Here is an 18039-nt window from a genome sequence, read left to right as displayed (position 1 = left end):
GGATTTAGGGCTCAGACAACCCTCGTAAGAGTCTCTAATGTGAAATCTATTTTCACTGCAAACTCAAATCTCCCCACAAGGATTTGCTCTGAACCCAAGTCCTCACGAGGTGTAAAGGCCTGGATTTCAGAGAGGCTCAGCACCCTTCCCAGATGCCACCACTGTCACCTGGGCACTCTTCCAAATCAGATTCATGCTACAAGAAGCCAAGACCTTGGACACAAGATGCACTGAAAGCACCCAGACTGACACCCAGAGAGGGAGTCAGAGGAAGAAACTGCTCTCAGTTTCCAATACACAGTGGGCACAGTGGGCACATCCCACAGCCACATCCAGCAGCAACCATCCTGGGAAAGGTGGCAGGTCCTCATGTCCCATATAGAAAGCAGTTCCCTGTGATTCACGGGGCTAAATCAGGGAACCAGGAGGAAGAGCAATCCTGTGGCATGCAGGCAACCAACCCGATATTCAGCTGCTAGCAAAATAATCCCCAGCGTAGCTTCAGCATTCCACAACTCCAGCCCCTTCCTTGCACTGCAGTTTTTGAGGTGTTTGGTGGATCTTGCCCAGTCTCCCTTCCTTGAGAACCGCTGGAGAAAAGCAAGGAGCCCTAAACCACCTGGACAGCATTTTGTTACTGCCAACCTGACATGTCTCAGATGCTGTCGTGCGTGATACCACCGCTTGGATTCATTTGTGAATACGCCATCCAACCCAAATAAACTTTGGCATCGTTTTGGAATTGATCTCTGAACAGAGGAGCTCGGCTGTTTCCGTGGGCAGCCGACCCTCCTGCAGGAATTTAACCCTCCCCAACCCAGCTGCTCTGCACAGGCACACCAGCTTTGCTCACGCAGGGTTGGATGCTTGTGTCCTTCTGTGCGACGTGAGAAGGAGCAAAGCAGCTCTTTGTGTCCCCAGCCCTGCAACAAACAGCACCGACACCTCGCATCCCCCAGGTGAGGGGAGAAATCTCAGCAAGCCCCAGCTATCCAAATGCTGCTGCTTTAAAAAGGCTCTTTGCTGGCTGCAGTCAAAGCCACGCTATGCCTAACGTCACCGAGTAACAGAAATAGCAGGCGTGAGTGAAGGGAGGAGAATGAGAGTATTAAGAGCGCACAGATTTCAAACATACTTGGAGAGGCAGCACGCTCCCTTCCTGCCACTGCCTTTCCAGATGCGACAGAGCACGGGGATCTGTTGCTGTCTTCCCATGAAGAAGGATTCTCAATCTCCTTTTTTTTTTTTTTTTTTTAAATTTTCTTTTTAAGTTTCAGCTTTAAGACTACTAGATACGCTTTTGCTTTGTTTCTTGTAGGAAATTTCATCTGCCGGATTTAAAAGCAAGGTTTGAGCAGGAGGAATTCCTTTATCTGTGTAGCTACTGGAACGTGCATGGTGCCTCTGTGTGCTGATAACATAGAAGAAAATGCAGGAATGGCTGAGAAAATTGCTTAGACCGTAAGGTGCTTTGAATGGCTGCTTGGAATAATGAGCTCTTTATTGTGTGTGTCTGCATGTGTGCAAGTGTATGCATGCACGTACGAGTGCAGCAATGGCAGTGACTTTAAAGCGATGCAAGGCTTCCCCAATCTGCTTAATTTTCCTGTAGGAGTGAGGATTTGCCTTGCTGTGGGCTCTGCCTGCAGCCAGCTGGAGTGTCTGAACTGAATTAGTGCTGTAGTGATTTTATGAATGAAGTGAAATGCAGGCTCAGATGATGAGCAGAGCGAGCAGGCACGGTGCAAGAGCTCTCTCCAGCAGGAGCTGGCACATCAGGGACCTATGCAGACGAGCACAAATCTGCCACAAGTGCCCAGAGCACAAAGTAAGGCAGCTGCAAGAGGCCAGTGCTTGGGTCATGGAAATGTGCACCTGAAAACAAGCTAAAATGAATCCAACCGCATCCAAGAGCTGCGTGTGACTGGTGTTGGGTTCAGCTGGAGCATCCCATGCAGAGCCTTTCACTTCCAACCAAGCATGCTGATGACCGTGTGGCAAAACTCCTGAGCTTTTGTGTCTCCTTCTTTTGCTGCTAGCACAGCTTGTGTGTGAGCACTGATGAAGCAGATGATGAAGGGGCAGCTGGTGCATGGACTGGCTGGCTGCACACACCTGAAGCCAAGCAGGAGGGAATGGCACAGCACAGCAGTGTGAAGGATTGGGGTTTGCTGGGTCTCAGAAGGCTGGGATGCTGGTGAAACTGACAGAGACTACCTCAGAGAAGCAGCTTCCCAAAAGATAACTGAGCACTGCCTGACCATGCTTCTTCTCTCCCCAGTGGATATCTGTACCCAAGGCATGCGGGCAGGAGATAGGCTCTACAAACTGCTGTTTTCCCTTTTTTGCACCTTTATCCCAGCTGTTAAGCAAGAAGAAATCTCTCTGTGCTGGACCGTCCTCTTTTCTGTAGACTTATTGCATGACATCTCCACAGTAGCCATTGCCTAGTAATGAGGAGAAAATCATACAAGTGATGAAGAGGATGAACACTGCCTATCCTCAAGCATTACAGTGGTCACTGGTGGGGGGTGTCTGTGAACCATGGGCAGCTGGAAGAGGGCCTGCTGCTGCCATCCTGCTGCCAAGGAGCAAGCAGGATGAAAAGCAAAGGAGTTGGAGTGGGTGTGGAGGCAAAGAGACACCTAATTCACTTGGAAAAGCTGCAGAAGTTTGCAAATTCCCCTGATAAAACAACCCCAGCCTGCCCCAGGGAGCAGGCAGAGGGATGGCTTTGCATGCAAAGCCCTGCAAGGACGAGGCAGTCCAACAGCTCCTCTTGCAGTTTTTTCCAAACAAATGGACAATCTGAGCTGTGTAAAATTCGTAGCACAAATGTTTCTGTGTGCAGCGACCTTTAGGTCGATGCGGATTTCTCGTATGCCTTAAAATCCTGCCATTTCAGGTACTTCTGGTGCTTTTCTCAAGCAGCTTTGATCTCCCTTTGCCTACACCCAGAGCTGACACAAACTCAAAGCAGCACAGTCACGATTTGAACAGTGCTGGGCTTAAGCTAACCAAATGCTCCCACGTGCAAAGGGTGCCTGCCTTCCTGCAGCATCTCTCACTGCACTGCATGGTGCTGCTCAGGCCCATTCACAGATACGACTGTCCAAAACAGGGCTCTGTGCATGGGCACACAGACATCTGTGGGCTCATACTTACAGAGCATGTGAAAAGAACTGTACTTACACACATAAAACACACAGTGCAACCCACAACTTGCACTGCAGATGGAAAATGCCTTTCTTCTCCATCGCTTAACAATTTGAAACTGCAGGTCACAACAGAGCAGAAGCTCCTCATTCAAGAAAAGCTGTTCTGTGAAAGCACTGCAGAAATACCAGGCTTTGAGTTCATTATATGAAATAGACAACAATCTAGCTGCAAATGGTAAATACAAATTTGGCTTTCCCTTTTTTGGAACTTGGACTCCTTCATGCTCAGAGCTTAGCAAAAAGCTTATCAGCAATTGTGTTGATGAGTCTATAAGTTGTCACTATGAACGCAGGGATGTTTTTTTCCCCAACTCCAAACTAACTTTGAGGATTGCAACAAATGGTTCCAAAGGTCCACACAATCTCTTCTGTCTCCTTCCCATGCACACTACAAAATGGCATTTCTCAAAGCTGTGTTCAAAGCTCTTGTAACAATGGCGTGGGCCTTGCAGGAGTGAGCTCAGAGCAGAAAACTTTTGGTACATGCACACAGTAAAGGCTCAGTGAGAGGTAACTTCTGAATGACAGCCTGCGTTGCTCTGGCAGATTTCTAATATGCTGATTTCTGATGTCTTTCTTGTAGTGGAGAATGCAGACCTTCTTTACATGAGACCTCACTAAAAAATGGTTCGCCATCTCCCTGCAGTCGAATTTCTCAAGACAGAAAGAAGAGCTCGTCAAAAATCCGTGGTATGAACAGATCCTCAGGCATCCCAAGGCCAGGAGGATGTCCCTGACTGACGAGCTGGAGAGTCACTTCTCTGCAACCCCCTACATGGTGACAGACACAAATGAGAGCAGCCTATTCCGAATCAGACCCAATGCCTCTGTCAATGCCACCGGGGACGGTGCACCAGCTGCTGGTTCCATGGAGGACATGATTGCCATCTGCACCATTGGGACGATCCTGTCCCTGATGTGTGTGATTGGGGTGACAGGCAACGTCTACACCTTGCTGGTGATGTGCCATTACTTGCGGTCGTCTGCCTCCATGTACATTTACATCATTAACCTTGCACTGGCAGACCTGCTCTACCTTCTCACCATCCCTTTTATTGTTGGGACTTACTTCATCCAGAAATGGTACTTTGGGGACATTGGCTGTCGCATCCTGTTCAGCCTGGACTTCCTCACTATGCACGCCAGCATCTTCACTCTCACAGTCATGAGCACGGAACGCTACTTTGCTGTGCTGAAGCCCCTGGACACGGTGAAGAGGTCCAAGAGCTACCGAAAGGCCATCGCTGTTGTCATCTGGCTGGTGTCACTGCTGCTCACTCTCCCGATGCTCATCATGATCCAGCTGGTGCAAAGGGACAACAAAAGCATCTGCCTTCCCACCTGGAGCAAGCTGTCCTACAAAGTCTATCTCACCATCCTTTTTGGTACCAGCATCGTGGGCCCAGGGGTGATTATCGGTTACCTCTACATCCGATTAGCAAAGATTTACTGGGTGTCACAAACAGCATCCTTCAAGCAGACCAAACGGCTGCCGAATCAAAAGGTGCTCTATTTGATCTTCACCATAGTGCTGGTGTTCTGGGCTTGCTTCTTGCCTTTCTGGATATGGCAGCTCCTCTTCCAGTATTATGAATCCTTCACGTTATCCCCCAAAGTGATGAAGAACATTAATTATCTGACAACCTGCCTGACCTACAGCAACAGCTGTATCAACCCCTTCCTCTACACCCTGCTCACCAAAAACTACCGGGAGTACCTGAAGAACAGACAGCGAACCCTCAGCAGCAGCAGTGGCTACTTTCAAAGGAGGAATCGATTTCAGAGGATTTCAGGGAGATCCATGTCCACAAGCAGTCAGCACTGCACAGAAACGTACGTTCTTGCTCACGCTCCTTTGGGAAACAGCAGTGCCTGAAGGTAAAAAGCATCTCCACGAACAATCGATATTGACTTCAATGTTGCTTTGATTTAAAGTGTATGTTGTAAAGGCAAAGTCTCAGCAGCTCCATAATGTGCACACATTTAGTTCAGAGGTTATGCCATATTCTGTTTTCATTTCCTCCAGTGCCGCTGATTTGATGCTAGCAACATTCAGCTGAACATCTCTAAACGGTCTTTCGCTTTTCATCTTTATATTTTATAGTGTGTGTCTCCTCAAGTAGCCATCAGTAATGAAAACCTGTTATAGGGCCAAGTTTTTTAATAGTATCAGCTGTCTCACAGAGTTTAGAATTATGTTATCTCATGAATGGCTGTCGTTTGTTCTTTCTAAAGCAGTGATGTTAGATTGGTACTTGTATGAGAACTGAAAACGATGAAATAAAGACAAAGCAGCTGACACTTGTGACATGCAATCCAGTTTGAATCGGGGTGGAACTGGACAGTTTGGATGAGGAATGTCCAAGGCTGTTTGTCCTGGTTTTGGTCACATTCATGTTTATTCTGCTCTCTCACACATGCACTGGGCTCACTCCTCCACTCACAGCTGTAGCACAGCAGCAACACACTGTTAGCAAGACAAGCTTCCCATGACAGTGACAGTCATGGGACACTCAGCATCCCTAACACACTGACCCCAAACACAAGCACCCATGGGAGGAGCATCATCCGCCCCAGACAAACTCTTCCTTTCCCAGTATATCTGCCTTTTTTCCTTCCCCAAGGATCAGGAGCCTCTGCTTTTGTTCCTCTCAGGGCACCCACTAATGAACTTCAATACTGAGGGACCAGAGCTCTGTCACTGGGTCTGGAGAGGAAGGACAGAGGGAGAGGTGGGGGCTGTGAGCTGCACTGGGCAGAGCTGTGCTAGCAGAAGTCTCTCATAACCTCGATCATAAAAGTGCAAGTTCCTTATTGCCAACATCACTTGCTCTGTTCACAGGAGATGGTTTTGATTTACCGCTACAAGATGTGAATGCAGCCCTGCCTACACCAAGAACACTTTAACTTTCAGTGGTGACAAAACATCATTAGTACAAATATTCCCTCTGTGACGTTTGGTGCTGCCAGCACCACAGAGCACTGCTCTCCCATGTTAGTCGTTACCTTATTATCAAGGACAAAACTATGCAGTGCACAGCTCTAACCAAGCTATGGGATTAGATGCAGATTAATGCTCAGGAGCAAATTCAGAACCGTGGTGCCATCCTCCAGTGTGCAACAAACTGCTTTTGCTTATACAGGAACTGAATTTAGTCTTTAACTTAAGTTTAGGGAAGGCTCCCATGAGTCGAGTCCTAGAAAGCAGAGTGCATCTTTTCTAAAATCAAAGAGTGAGAAATAGAGGATGTTTTGCAGATCTCAGTTCACCCAGCATTACACACCCATGATGGTGATGCAGAGCAGTTACCAAAAGCTGCAGGAACAGATCTGTCACCAGAGTCAATCAGCCAACCCTTTGCCCCCGGCAGGACTGCTCTGACTTCTCCAAGCCCACCATAACCAAAGCATCCCAAAGGAAACATTTGCAACAAGTCTGCAGTTGCTCCATATCTCATCCAGCACCCTAAAAGCAGCAGGAGCAGAGCCCCATTGGAGGTCCTGCTGTGCCCTGGGACACAGCCTCACCCCAGGACACCCATCCCATCCCCAGTACTCATTCCAGGCCTGAGCTGGGCCCTCAGCTGGGGCTGGCTTGCCAAACCAGCAACACAAAAGCAAGAGAAAGGAAGACACTGACAAGTCAGGGAATGATTGCAGGTGATGTTCCCATTGACACTGGCTCCCCTTTGAAAGATGAGATGTTTCATTCAAGCCTTTCAGTTTCCACCCCGGGCTGTTCTTTTCATTTTATTCTGTTCCTCCTTCAAACACTCACATCCATCACCACTCAGTGCAGGCAACAATAAGGAATAGCATTCCAAGTTTGCAGGTAAAGGCAACGCTCTGACAATTCACAAGCAGGCTTCGCATCCCCTGCTAACGTGATGTGCCAGCATCACCCAGACACCAAACAGTCCTGTCCCTAAAACCAAATGACCTCTGAGTAGAAGAGGTCGAACGTGTGCAATAAGTGAAGTCTGAAGGAGGAATTGCCTTCTTCAAGAGGCAGATAAATTGCTTGGTTAATGACAGCCATAAAATAATTATCTCTCCTTGCAGAAGGCTATTACCAATTGCAGCACCAAGAGCTAATCTTCACCTCATCTTTATATAATCTAACCAAGGGCTAATCTTCACCTCATCTTTATATAATCTAGCCATAGCACTTTGAAACGACGCGTGTGCACACGTGGCCTGCTGACCCCTTACACCTGCACCCTGTCTGCTCTCTGCTTCTTCTTCACTGGGTGCAACCTGACATCTTGATGCCTCCCACCTCCAAACCCCAAGAGAACTACTCCGTGCCCCCAGCTGGATGTCACCAGCTGAACTGCAGCCACCAAAAGTCAAAATTCTCTCTCTTTTTTTTTTTTTTTTGCCAGTTTAAGCCAGGGTGAACTTAGAACCGCCTCAAGACTGCAGGAAAATCCAGCTGTGAGCAGACCATAGCATTGCATCCATAGGGCAGTGCCTGCAGTGCTGTGAAAGGTCGGTACCCACTCTGGTGGCTGAAACAGGCAGGAGCTGCAGCAGGGCCCAGAGCAGCTCTCAGCTGGGCGCTGCCTTCGCCAGGAAGGGATGACGTGTGCGTACTGAATTGTCTCCTTTCAGCCTTTAGGAGGCAAAGCAGCACAATTTCTCACTTCAGGTTGAGGTTTTCACTCCCCTGATTGCTTAGATTTAATTTTGAAACACCTCCTCTTTGTTTTGTCCAAACCACTGTATTCTTACACAGTATTCTTACACAAATCCCACGGGCAGCCATGCCCAGTGCCACTCATCCATCCATCCAAACACTGTTTGCATCCCAGTGCTCCTAATCTGCACTCAACAGTACTGATTTAGGCGCATTAAAAATGTGGTGGAATCAAAATAATTGAGGTGAGAGCACAACAGCAGACAACAAATTGCTTTGCAATAATAGAGATGTATATCTGAAAGCAGGATCCAACAGGAGAGCCAGAGCAAATTGGGAGAAGGAGAAATGAGCAGATTTTTTGCTGATTCCAGGCTTCCCAGTGCAGGAAAACTGAGAGGCAAACATTGCAGAAAAAAATTCAGACATGGTTGCATGGATGGGAAGCAGCAGATAAATCCACTGCTGATATTAACAAAGAAACTCATTTGAGGAAAGTGATATTTTTATACCCACTGATAGACCCTTTGCTAACTTTTATTGCTCAGGAAGATGCTGGAGCTGGCATAGGCAGCAGTTACGTGTTCAGTAGCAATGCAAGAAGCAAACACCAACTGTGCTAAAAGACACCAAAAGCAAAAATGTTTTAGTCCATCCCAGCTACTTCTCTCTTAAAACAAACATTCCCCTTCATTTCTCACACCTCACAAAACTGCAGCACGTCAGGCTGTCATACGCTGTCACCAAAACCGCTTCAATTCCTGCAGCCTGTGCTTCAAGGAGCCCAAAATGCTTCAGGACAGCACATCACCCAGTGGGTGACACTCACCAGCCGACTCCCCCATGCAGCTTTGCCCCCAAGATGCAGCAACTGGCTCGATGCAGTAGGTGCAGTAATCATGTTAAGATTAAGCTCAGCTTGGCTTTATTCAACTTTCCTAGGAACAAATTCCCCGCTCTTAGAGATCAGGGAGTCCAGCAGTCAAAGAAGTCAGAGAGATTTATATGCAAGCTGAAGGCTTGCTGCTAAATCCAGTCTTCCCAAATGTTTATCATCTGGAAAGCCATCTGTCTGCCAGCAGAGCTCATGCTTTTGCCACAGGAGAAAGTGCAAATATCATAAATTTGGTTTCAAGGAGCAAAACACTCCAGCATTCAACATTTTAACTGTCATTAGATTTAATTACATGACAAGTAGCTGCCATAACTAGCTTAAAGCTGTCTAGAAAGATGACAAAATAATGCTGTAACAGCAAATATATACAAAATCAGTGAAAGCAGCTGCTTCAATGATAGAGGTGCCCAAAGCTGAACACAGTGTTCAAGGTGCAGCCTCACCAGTGCCCATACAGAGCGATCATCACCTCCTGCTCTGCTGCCTGCACTATTGCTGATACAAGCCAGGATGCCGTTGGCCTTCTTGGCCACCACACAGCAGGTTTATGGTCGGACAAGCATCAACCAACACCCCCAGATCCTTTTCCTCCGTGCAGCTTTCCAACCACTCTGCCCCAAGCCTGCAGCAATGCCTGTGGCTGTTGTGACCGAAGTGCAGGACCTGGCATTTGGTCCTGTTGATGCTCACCCCATTGGCCTCAGCCCAGCTATCCAGCCTGTCCAGATCCCTCTGAAGAGCCTTCCTACCCTCGTGCAGATCAACACTTCCTCCCAGCCTGCTGTCATCTTGCAGCAGAGTGGCAGCAGGCAGCTACATGCTTTGGGAACCAAACCAGCAAACTCCCCCCTGCCCCAAGGTTGCTTTTTGCAAGGAATTTTGATTGCTTTCAATTATTGACTCCACTGCACAAATCTGATTGCACACGTGGGCACAGCAGCAGCGTGGCTCCAGCTTTTCCTGTGTTTGCATTGATTTGAAACGCTAAGGGAAACACACGCAGCCAACCTCCTCCTGATTACTTGTTTAGTTTATGGTTTATTGCTCAAAAGAGAGTATAACACCATTAATTCATTAACTGCTAGGCGTTACACAAACAGAATTGCTGCCCCTAAAATACTGATGTGAGTCAGTGAGTCACTGGTACTGTGTGATATCTTTGGAGGGAAATTTGGATTCTGTTTCCAGAAGGAGGGATGGAGACATCTCAGCACTAAGGACAGCCAGGGCAAGGAGCTGCCCCAGCTGCCTACTGGGGAGAACCTCTCTGGGTGTCACACTACAGACAATGCAAAATACACCATAAGATGGAATTTCCAAAGCATTTCTGTCCTTGAAACATCTGAAAATGGTACTCTTCCTCCTCTCAGCACCCTGTGCTGAACCTCCCTGTGCTGTCCCAGCCTTCTCTGTGGCTAGTTTTCAGTACATCAGGTTTGACCATCTGGCTTTGCTGAGACATCGCTGCGTCCCCAGCTTTTTTTTTGATGGATCAAAAATAGTAAAAAGCAGTTTCCCATTTAGCAATCCCTCATTAATCAGTGCTAGTTGGCAGGCTGATTACAATTTAGTTCAGCTAATTAAAGAAGAAAACATCTTTATAAGAAGCTAAGATTTGAATCACTATCTGCTCTCTAAAAATTCTTCCTTCCTTTGAAACATATGTCTGAAAATGAGCTGTCTTTGTGCCAGCCTGCGACAGAAAACCCCTAATACTGCCACACTTCTGCACCATAGCAAGGAGGGAGCTTCCATTGATGCCATGAATGGATACAGTTAGATACTAAACAACCTCTAAGACAAAACAAGAGGCATGAAGGCACCACACTGCAGGATCAGCCACAGATTTTGGACATTCAGTGTTCATGCTGACCCCAGTGCTGTTGCTCTTTCTGGTTACCCTCACCCAGGAAAGCTTGCTAAGGGCTCCATGACCCCATCCCATCTGTGTAGCTGCTATGCAAGGTAAAGCTAAGATGAAAAATCTAACAAAGGTATGATGTGCTCAACAACCACAGACCTAAAAGTTTCCTTTCTCCTATACTAACTGGAACACAATCCTTATTTGAAAAGAGAAATCCCTAGGCCTTGATGTATGTGTTTGGAATGACTAAGGATTACCTTGGATGTTCTGAGAAACACAGATACCTGCTTTAGATATTTTTCTTGGATGGGAAAAGCTCCTCCAAGCCTTGGTAGTGAAAAGGAAACGTTCAGCCTCTATTTCCATAGCTGAATAACAAAATATCACTCCTAGAGGCAGGAGGTGGTTCTTCTACCTTCCCCACAGCAGGACATTCTACAGAACAGAAGGGAACAATAGGGATTTGCTGAAGACACCTGGCTGAACTTCAATGAATCTTTGCTGAGCTGGCTCCAACACCGAATTTTCATGCAAAACCAGACTAGCTGCTCTGTATTTCTGTGTTTAAGGCTCTTATCTCTGAGTTGCCCTTCCTTCCCCTCAACCTCCCTCTGTCATACATATTTAAGGTGCACAGGGCACTGTGTACCATTTACAAAGCACATGCAGATGCTCAGCAGAGTGAGGTCACAAAGATGACCGATGTCTTCAAAAGCAGCTGTGATACAAGCAGTGGATTTCTGCTGCTAGTGTTAAGAACAAAAGTGCTTACTACAGACAGACTGTAGCTACAGGGCTTTAATCCTGCACAAAGCTGGTGCTGTGGGGTCAGGTGTTCACATGGAGATGATGCACAGCATCTTGCTCTTGAGCAGGAAAGTGGCAGGAGATGGCCCTGCAGCAGCAGAGATCTTGCCGGAGATAGCATCATACAGATGTCTCTGAAGTCATTGCAATAAATGTCCTTTCTTTTTTCTTCCAACCAATAATAAGGCTACATTTCTGCCCTGCTTTGGAAAGAACGAATACCTCTGAAAATCTGCTGATGCTTTGGGAGAGATGCATTGGGATATTCAGGTCTTCCCTGGTTGGTCAGGCAAATCCATCAGTACCAGGTGAAAACCCTGCCCGATGGATTAGCTACCACTGCATATCTCAGCTAAGGAAAGCAGGCTAATGCCAGACGACCCAAGTGTTAGTAAAACATAGATGTTTCTCTTAAGAGACACAAGTTGAATTCTCAGCTTCAGGAGCATGAAGCAGCCACAGCACTACCCAGCACTGCTCTACCTCCCATAGCCAGTCCAGGCCTACAAGCTTCACCTGAAGATCAGCTTTGAAATGCTGACAAACTGCCTTATGCAGAGTTTCTCCATACAAGCCCGCAAGGATCCAGACATGCCACGGTTCAGCAAACTTTAGAAACATCAAACCACAGCAAACCTCCCTGCACTACTGTGAGACAGTGGGGTGAGAAGGTGCACTTGGAGCAAAGGGCTTCTTCAGCTTTGGATTGCAGATTTTGCCAGACAGGGGTGGAAAATGGCTGTGGATCTCTCCTCAGAGTTAGCAAACTCCTCCAGAAGGGAATGCATCTCAAACTACCCAGCTCTAACAATGCTGGGGTGTCCCTCTGCCTGTCCTGCAGGTAGGTGAGCTCCCATCCCGGGTCTGGACCTTGAACAAGGACCATAATATCTGCTTTCCTTACTGAAGTCTCTTGAGGCTAACACAAGAAACAACAGCACAGTTTACGGGATACTCTTTGGACCTTCTCTTTAGCATAAACTAACACACCATTCTATGCCTTCTTTCTTTCTGAGCTAAGAAGAGAGAGGATCTGCCAGACCGGCTGGGAGAGAGAATAACTTACATTGGGGTCCAAGCAGGGAGACCTGAGAGATCTGCCAAAGCTTGGCATGGTGCAAAGCAGCTGCAGCACTGAGACATTCAGCGTTTCCTCGCTGCAGGAAGGGGTGAGCTTAAGGAGAAACCTTCCCCTGGGAGCCAAGCTGAAATGTGAGCATTGCTCAGCAGAGGCAGGACAACGCTGAGTTATCCTTGGATGTCTCCCCGGGGCTGAAGGGATGTTTGTAAGGGCACTTTTTTAATGAAAGAAAAACACACCCAGGCTGAGTTAAATGGCAGATGTTTCTTTAGGCCGAGGTTTGGCGTGGGATGCAGAACAGAATTGTTCTGGCATCCCCCAAGGCAGCACTCTTATGGAGCATCTCTGTCTCCATTTATTTATTTTTGGTTGTCTTTATGAATGTGCAGCTCCCTTGGGGGCTGCGTGGCACAGGGTGGAAGGGGCTCAGGCTGCCTACGGATGGGGGAACTGAAAACTGTCTACATGCAGCAGAATAACCACGTAGGGGGTGCTTGTCAGAGAGCACGTGCACATGGCTGTATCAATGTGAAAGCATTTGGAAGAGCTCCTGCATCATCCTTCTGTGCATGACAGAGGCAGTACGTGGAGCTCAGTGCGTGCATATGGCCAGGAGAACAGGCAAAGGACAGCATTCCTTCCAGCCCACCCCAGGCAGCTTTGTTAACATTCCTGGTGGATCAGCAGCAAAGATAACAGAGTCATCTTTCCATCCTGGCAAAAGCAAATGCAGGCTTGGGGTAAGGGGTCACAGAGAGAGAACCAGGAGCTGTTCATCCAAGGAATTTTTTAAGACTTTCACAGCTACAGAGATCTGTATCACAGCTGCTTACCATCACCCCCGCTGCATCTCCTGCTGCAAGGTGCCAAACCAGCTCAGCAAAGCCAGGGGAATAGATGAGCTTTGAAACAACAGCACCTAAAACCCCCACAGGAAGGAACAATTTGTCCTTCACCATTCCTGTCACAGAAAGCTAAATTGAACTACAGTGAATTTCTATGATTTCTGCTTCGTTACAGTGAAAAAAAACTCAATAGGAGCAACATATCCAATGTGCCATTATAACTGGCAAACCCAGCTTAACACAGTGCACAGAGCAAGCAGGGAACAAAAGCAAAGGTCTGCATGTGAAAGGGTGGGGAAAGCATCATTTACAAGCCCTTTACTATACCTATCATTGCAGGAACATGCAAACAGATGTGAATATTGCCCAGATCCAACATGGACCAGAAATTTGGTCCATTAACACAAGGGTGAGGCTCTAACCCAGCCTTCTTACGGCCCATGCTATAGGACTTGTCTGCTCTCTATCCCAGGATGGACTTGCCCTTCTCTAGGGGTTAGACCTGAAGGAGAACGCTGGCACAGTGCAATCATAGCATCATGCTAGATCCTTCCATTTGATTCCTAAGTTTGGAGATAACACAGAAAACTTGGCTTGTTCTGAAGTCCAATCTAGCAAGAACAGCATGCATCCTCTGTAACTAGCAGAGCCTGAATACCATTAGTAAGCACCTGACAGTAACAGAAAAATCAGTATAATTGGCACTGAACGGTATGTGGTTATCCTACAGGAAATTGTACCCAGCCACAATAGAAGAGCTTGATATAGCTCTGTAGCTCAATGCACCAGAAACTACAGTAAATCACTGTTATTTGAAGTATAAGAAATATGGGACCAATTTAAAGGCCACCACACATGGTACCAAGCATCCCACTGATCTCAATGGGCCCCCATAGGAATGAGCCTTCCTGCTGCCTCCACTCCTTGCCTATGTTCTGCAGCACATGGGTGCATCGCCCAGAGCCCTGCTCATTCCTGCAGAATGAATGCTGCCCACCTATGCAAAGAGTGAGACAGGGAAAGCAGGAGAAAGCACGGGGAGGGAGCAGGTCCTTCGTTTCCTCCCTTGACTACTGGTGATTTCTGTGACATCCCCATGGCATTCAGTACATCAGCAATTAAAGAAGCTATTACAGAGAAACAGCAGGTGTACATGGGTGGGAAAGATTTAAAATAAGCACTTTTATATTAATTATTAGATAACGATGTTGTATCTGAAGCTCCTTAGGTAATGGCACATTACCAGCTGGCAGGTCTGATGGGGTGCCTGCTCTGCTTGCATGGGAGCACAGCCATGTGTGCTTTATTTCATAGCATGCATTTCTATGAAGATTCTCATTTCCCCTCCAAGCACTCTGAAAACAAGGAAAGCTGTCTGTCCAATTATACACCCAGCTTCTCTCATCCTCCTGCTCCCCAGGGCTGGACTTCAAGCAGAAATGCTCAGTACATCCTCCAGGTGCTGCTGGCTTTGCAGCCTCACACACGTTCAATTGTTTCCCTAATTCCTGGTGTCTTACTCTTCCAATCAAATCATTGTATTTAAGGTAAGATGGCCTCGAGAGTCTAACAAAAAGATCTACCCATGCTTAAGATGCAGAAGCCCACCCAGAGTTAGAGACATACATTTTAGCAAGACAGACATTGCTGCAGATCAACCTCTAATTTTACAGCCTATGAAATAACACCAAGGCTATTTCAGCAAAGCCCATGAAAGAAAGAAATATTTCCTGATGCTGTGCATACACAAAGAGCGACCTTCAAAACTGTCCCCAATGAGCCACATCTCTGAAATGGCTTTAAGGACAATCTTCCCACAGCTGCTGCATTGAGCCCACACAGCCAGCAGCAGCACTGGGCTACAGGTACAGGAGGTGAAGTCCTTGCTGCCAGCAGGGACAGCCTGACTCCAGGACTGTGGGATGAGGAAAGCATCCAGGTCCTGTTTCTCCTGATGCCTGAGGAGGAACAAATGATCACTGCAAGGCTTGGCATCTAGAGACAGAAATGCTTTGGCTTGTGGTGCTACTACAGTGAGAACAGATTAAGTAGGCAGATGTGCAGAAAGGAAGATGATATCAATCAGGCAATAAAGGAATCTGAATCCTTCCCTGGAGGAATGGAGTATCATCGTCGCTAATTTTTTAACTAGGAGTCATTCTGGAATGTCAAGTTTTATGGAAATGTTACTTTGGCATTTACCTCAGGCCCTTTCAGAAGAGTTTGGTAGATCAAAGTTTCTCCCGAATTGACTCTTTCCCTCTATGAAGTCAGCACCCTTGGTTTCTTTCCACCTGTGACAGAGCAAGGAATGAGATCCATGCAGAGCACAAGGAGAGGGCTGGGGCAGCACTGAGGGTGGGAGAAACCCAAACAGCACCCACTCTGCAGAGGGCTCTTGGACCTGTGCTCTGATCTCCCAGGAGCACTCCAATTTGTTCCAGGTTTTTGTTCTCTCTTTTTTTCTATTTTGTTTTCCCCTGAATGACCGTAAGTCTCCAGTGGGACTGCATTTTCTTTTAATCCGATCAACAGCAACAGTAGTGGCTTCTGTGCTGCAAAAAGCAGAGTGAAAAAGCAGAGTGAAAAAGCAGACAGTGGTGGGAGAAACAAAACACAGACGTCCTAGTGCCAGCACTGAGGTCATACTGAAGAGAGATTTGAAAGAATTTAGTGGCTTGGTATCATTTACTTCCAGAAGCTGCAGCCATCCAAAGCACTCAGGCACGACGCACACTCAGGAATTCTGGTCTATATGTGCCCAAGTAGAACAAACTGTGTTTTGCATCTCTCTCTGTCCTTTCTCCTCAAACTGCACGGAGAGGGGTGGACTCAAGCATCCTAGACTTCAGAGTCCACCAGCATTCCAGCAATTTAAAGGTCTTCCTTATTGACGGCTCTCAAGACTGAAAATCCCAATCCATGTGAATTGAGGGGCAGGACTCAGGGAACAGCACCAAGTGTGACACTCTTGTCTCCCTGCAGAGGCTCAGAAGACCTGTAGACACACAGCAGGGCTGGAGCCAGATTCCCTGTGGACAATCAGGACCAGACTGTGCCCTGCTCCCATCTCCAGTGCCATTTCCCAGCCCCAACCCCAGTGATAGGAGCCACTGGGAGCCCTTCTGATGGCAGCAGGACTGCATGCTGCAGGGGCTGGCATTGCCTTCCTCCAGGAGCAGAGCTATGTTAACAAGCTCCATCACTCCAGGGGAACACATGAACTTTCAGCATCAGGTGAGACTGTGGATGGAGCTGGGGATGCTGGAAGAAAGCATCCTGCAGGACCAGCAAGAACCCTGCTGCTCCTATTGTTTCGCTGCTGTCCTGGCCTGCCATCCATGTTATTCTCTGCAGGTGAGAGCTGACAACAGGCAAAAGGCATCTGAATCACATCCTGCTTCCGCACCACCCAGCAGAAAGAGAGAATCAAATCATTTACTGCTAATCATTGCTAATTATTTGCCTGACAGACTTCACATTCAAAAATCCTTTCTTTCCAAATGCTGAGATGGTATTTTTTTAAAAAAAAATCATTTCCCTAATGTGTTTTGCTATTGAGCCATTGTTTTTTTTTTTTTTTCTGCATAGGAAGCCCTCTAATAAGCATCAAACTGGAAGTCAGAGAGGACAGTCTGCTTGTAAAGGAGATTGAGGCTCTCCAGTTTCCTGGTTTGATCTTAAGCCCCTCTTGAAGCCAGGGGGAGCATTTGAATCCAGTCCCAGGTGACTACTGGCAAATGTTCAGAAGAATATCTGATTTGGAGCAACAAAGCAGGAGCAGTTTAGATGAGCTCCCAGTTGCTTCCTCTCAGCACCATCTCTTCTGGTGGTCTGAGATGTCTCTCCAATCTACACCTTTGTTCACACTCTCACTGCTCTCCGATACTGTAATTTCATATATATATATTTTGTGCATAATACATGCTGTCAATTCATATATCTTTAAAAGTAAAATTGAACTTTAGAACAGAAAAAAAAAAAAAAGAAAACAACGCTGTCCAGGCTACTTTGGTGTATGTCTGAGAAATCCAGCATCTTCACGCTTGAAAAAGAAGAGCACAACATGCCATGAATTTTAAACTACAGAAATAACTTTGAACTTTGAGCTGATCACTCAAATTCAGAAAGGAGTCTTCTGCCTCCAGGCTGGAGAAAGCCATTTCCTTCCATTGCTTCTTCCCACCCAGCCAGCATAGGGACAGGGGCTCCTCCAGAGCCCAGCACTGATCAGCTGCATTGCAGCAGTGGGGAATAGTATGGGAAAGTAATGAAAACTGTCATAGGAGCAAATGAAAGCCACAAGGGACTGTCTTTGCCACAGCCTGAAAGTCCCAGGGCTATGACAGAAGTCTTCCAGCTTAAATTAAAGTGTCTTGGCAGTACAGAGGCTTTAAATGAGTCTAGGTAGAGAAGTAGATCTCATTCCAAACCTCTTCAACTCAACTTCCCCATTGTTAGGATAACAAATTAAGCCCGTAGGAGCAGAACAAAGAGCTCTGTACAAAGCATATGCACTCCATGCAAGCTGGCACAACAGCAGTTCTGCAGGCACGTTCCTCCTGTCAGGCTTCCCACCAGTACCACTCATCTCCTGGTCTGGTGCCATGGGTTGGGAACAGGGAAATTGTCACTGTGATCTGAAGAACCGAGGAAAAGCCTGTGGCTGAGACAAAAACCATGAATGAGG

At 47.1% G+C, this 18039-nt stretch overlaps 1 protein-coding gene across 1 annotated transcript; it reads left to right on the top strand.

Annotated features, from left to right (window-relative positions):
- The first annotated feature begins 1247 nt into the window (after positions 1–1247).
- Positions 1248–5508, top strand: UTS2R (urotensin 2 receptor). Its single transcript, XM_031598605.2, has 2 exons — positions 1248–1348; positions 3802–5508. The coding sequence occupies exon 2, from the start codon at positions 3946–3948 to the stop codon at positions 5092–5094; it is 1149 nt and encodes a 382-aa protein (XP_031454465.1). The 5' UTR covers positions 1248–1348; positions 3802–3945; the 3' UTR covers positions 5095–5508.
- The last annotated feature ends 12531 nt before the right edge of the window (positions 5509–18039 follow it).

This window comes from Phasianus colchicus, chromosome 20 (genome assembly GCF_987193195.1).
Source record: "Phasianus colchicus chromosome 20, bPhaCol1.hap1.1, whole genome shotgun sequence".
Lineage (NCBI taxonomy): Eukaryota > Metazoa > Chordata > Aves > Galliformes > Phasianidae > Phasianus > Phasianus colchicus.
This window is presented reverse-complemented; position numbering and strand designations above follow the sequence as displayed.

Excerpts from the sequence above, each read along its gene's own strand:
- UTS2R (XM_031598605.2), top strand. The coding sequence starts at position 3,946 with ATGTCCCTGACTGACGAGCTGGAGAGTCACTTCTCTGCAACCCCCTAC.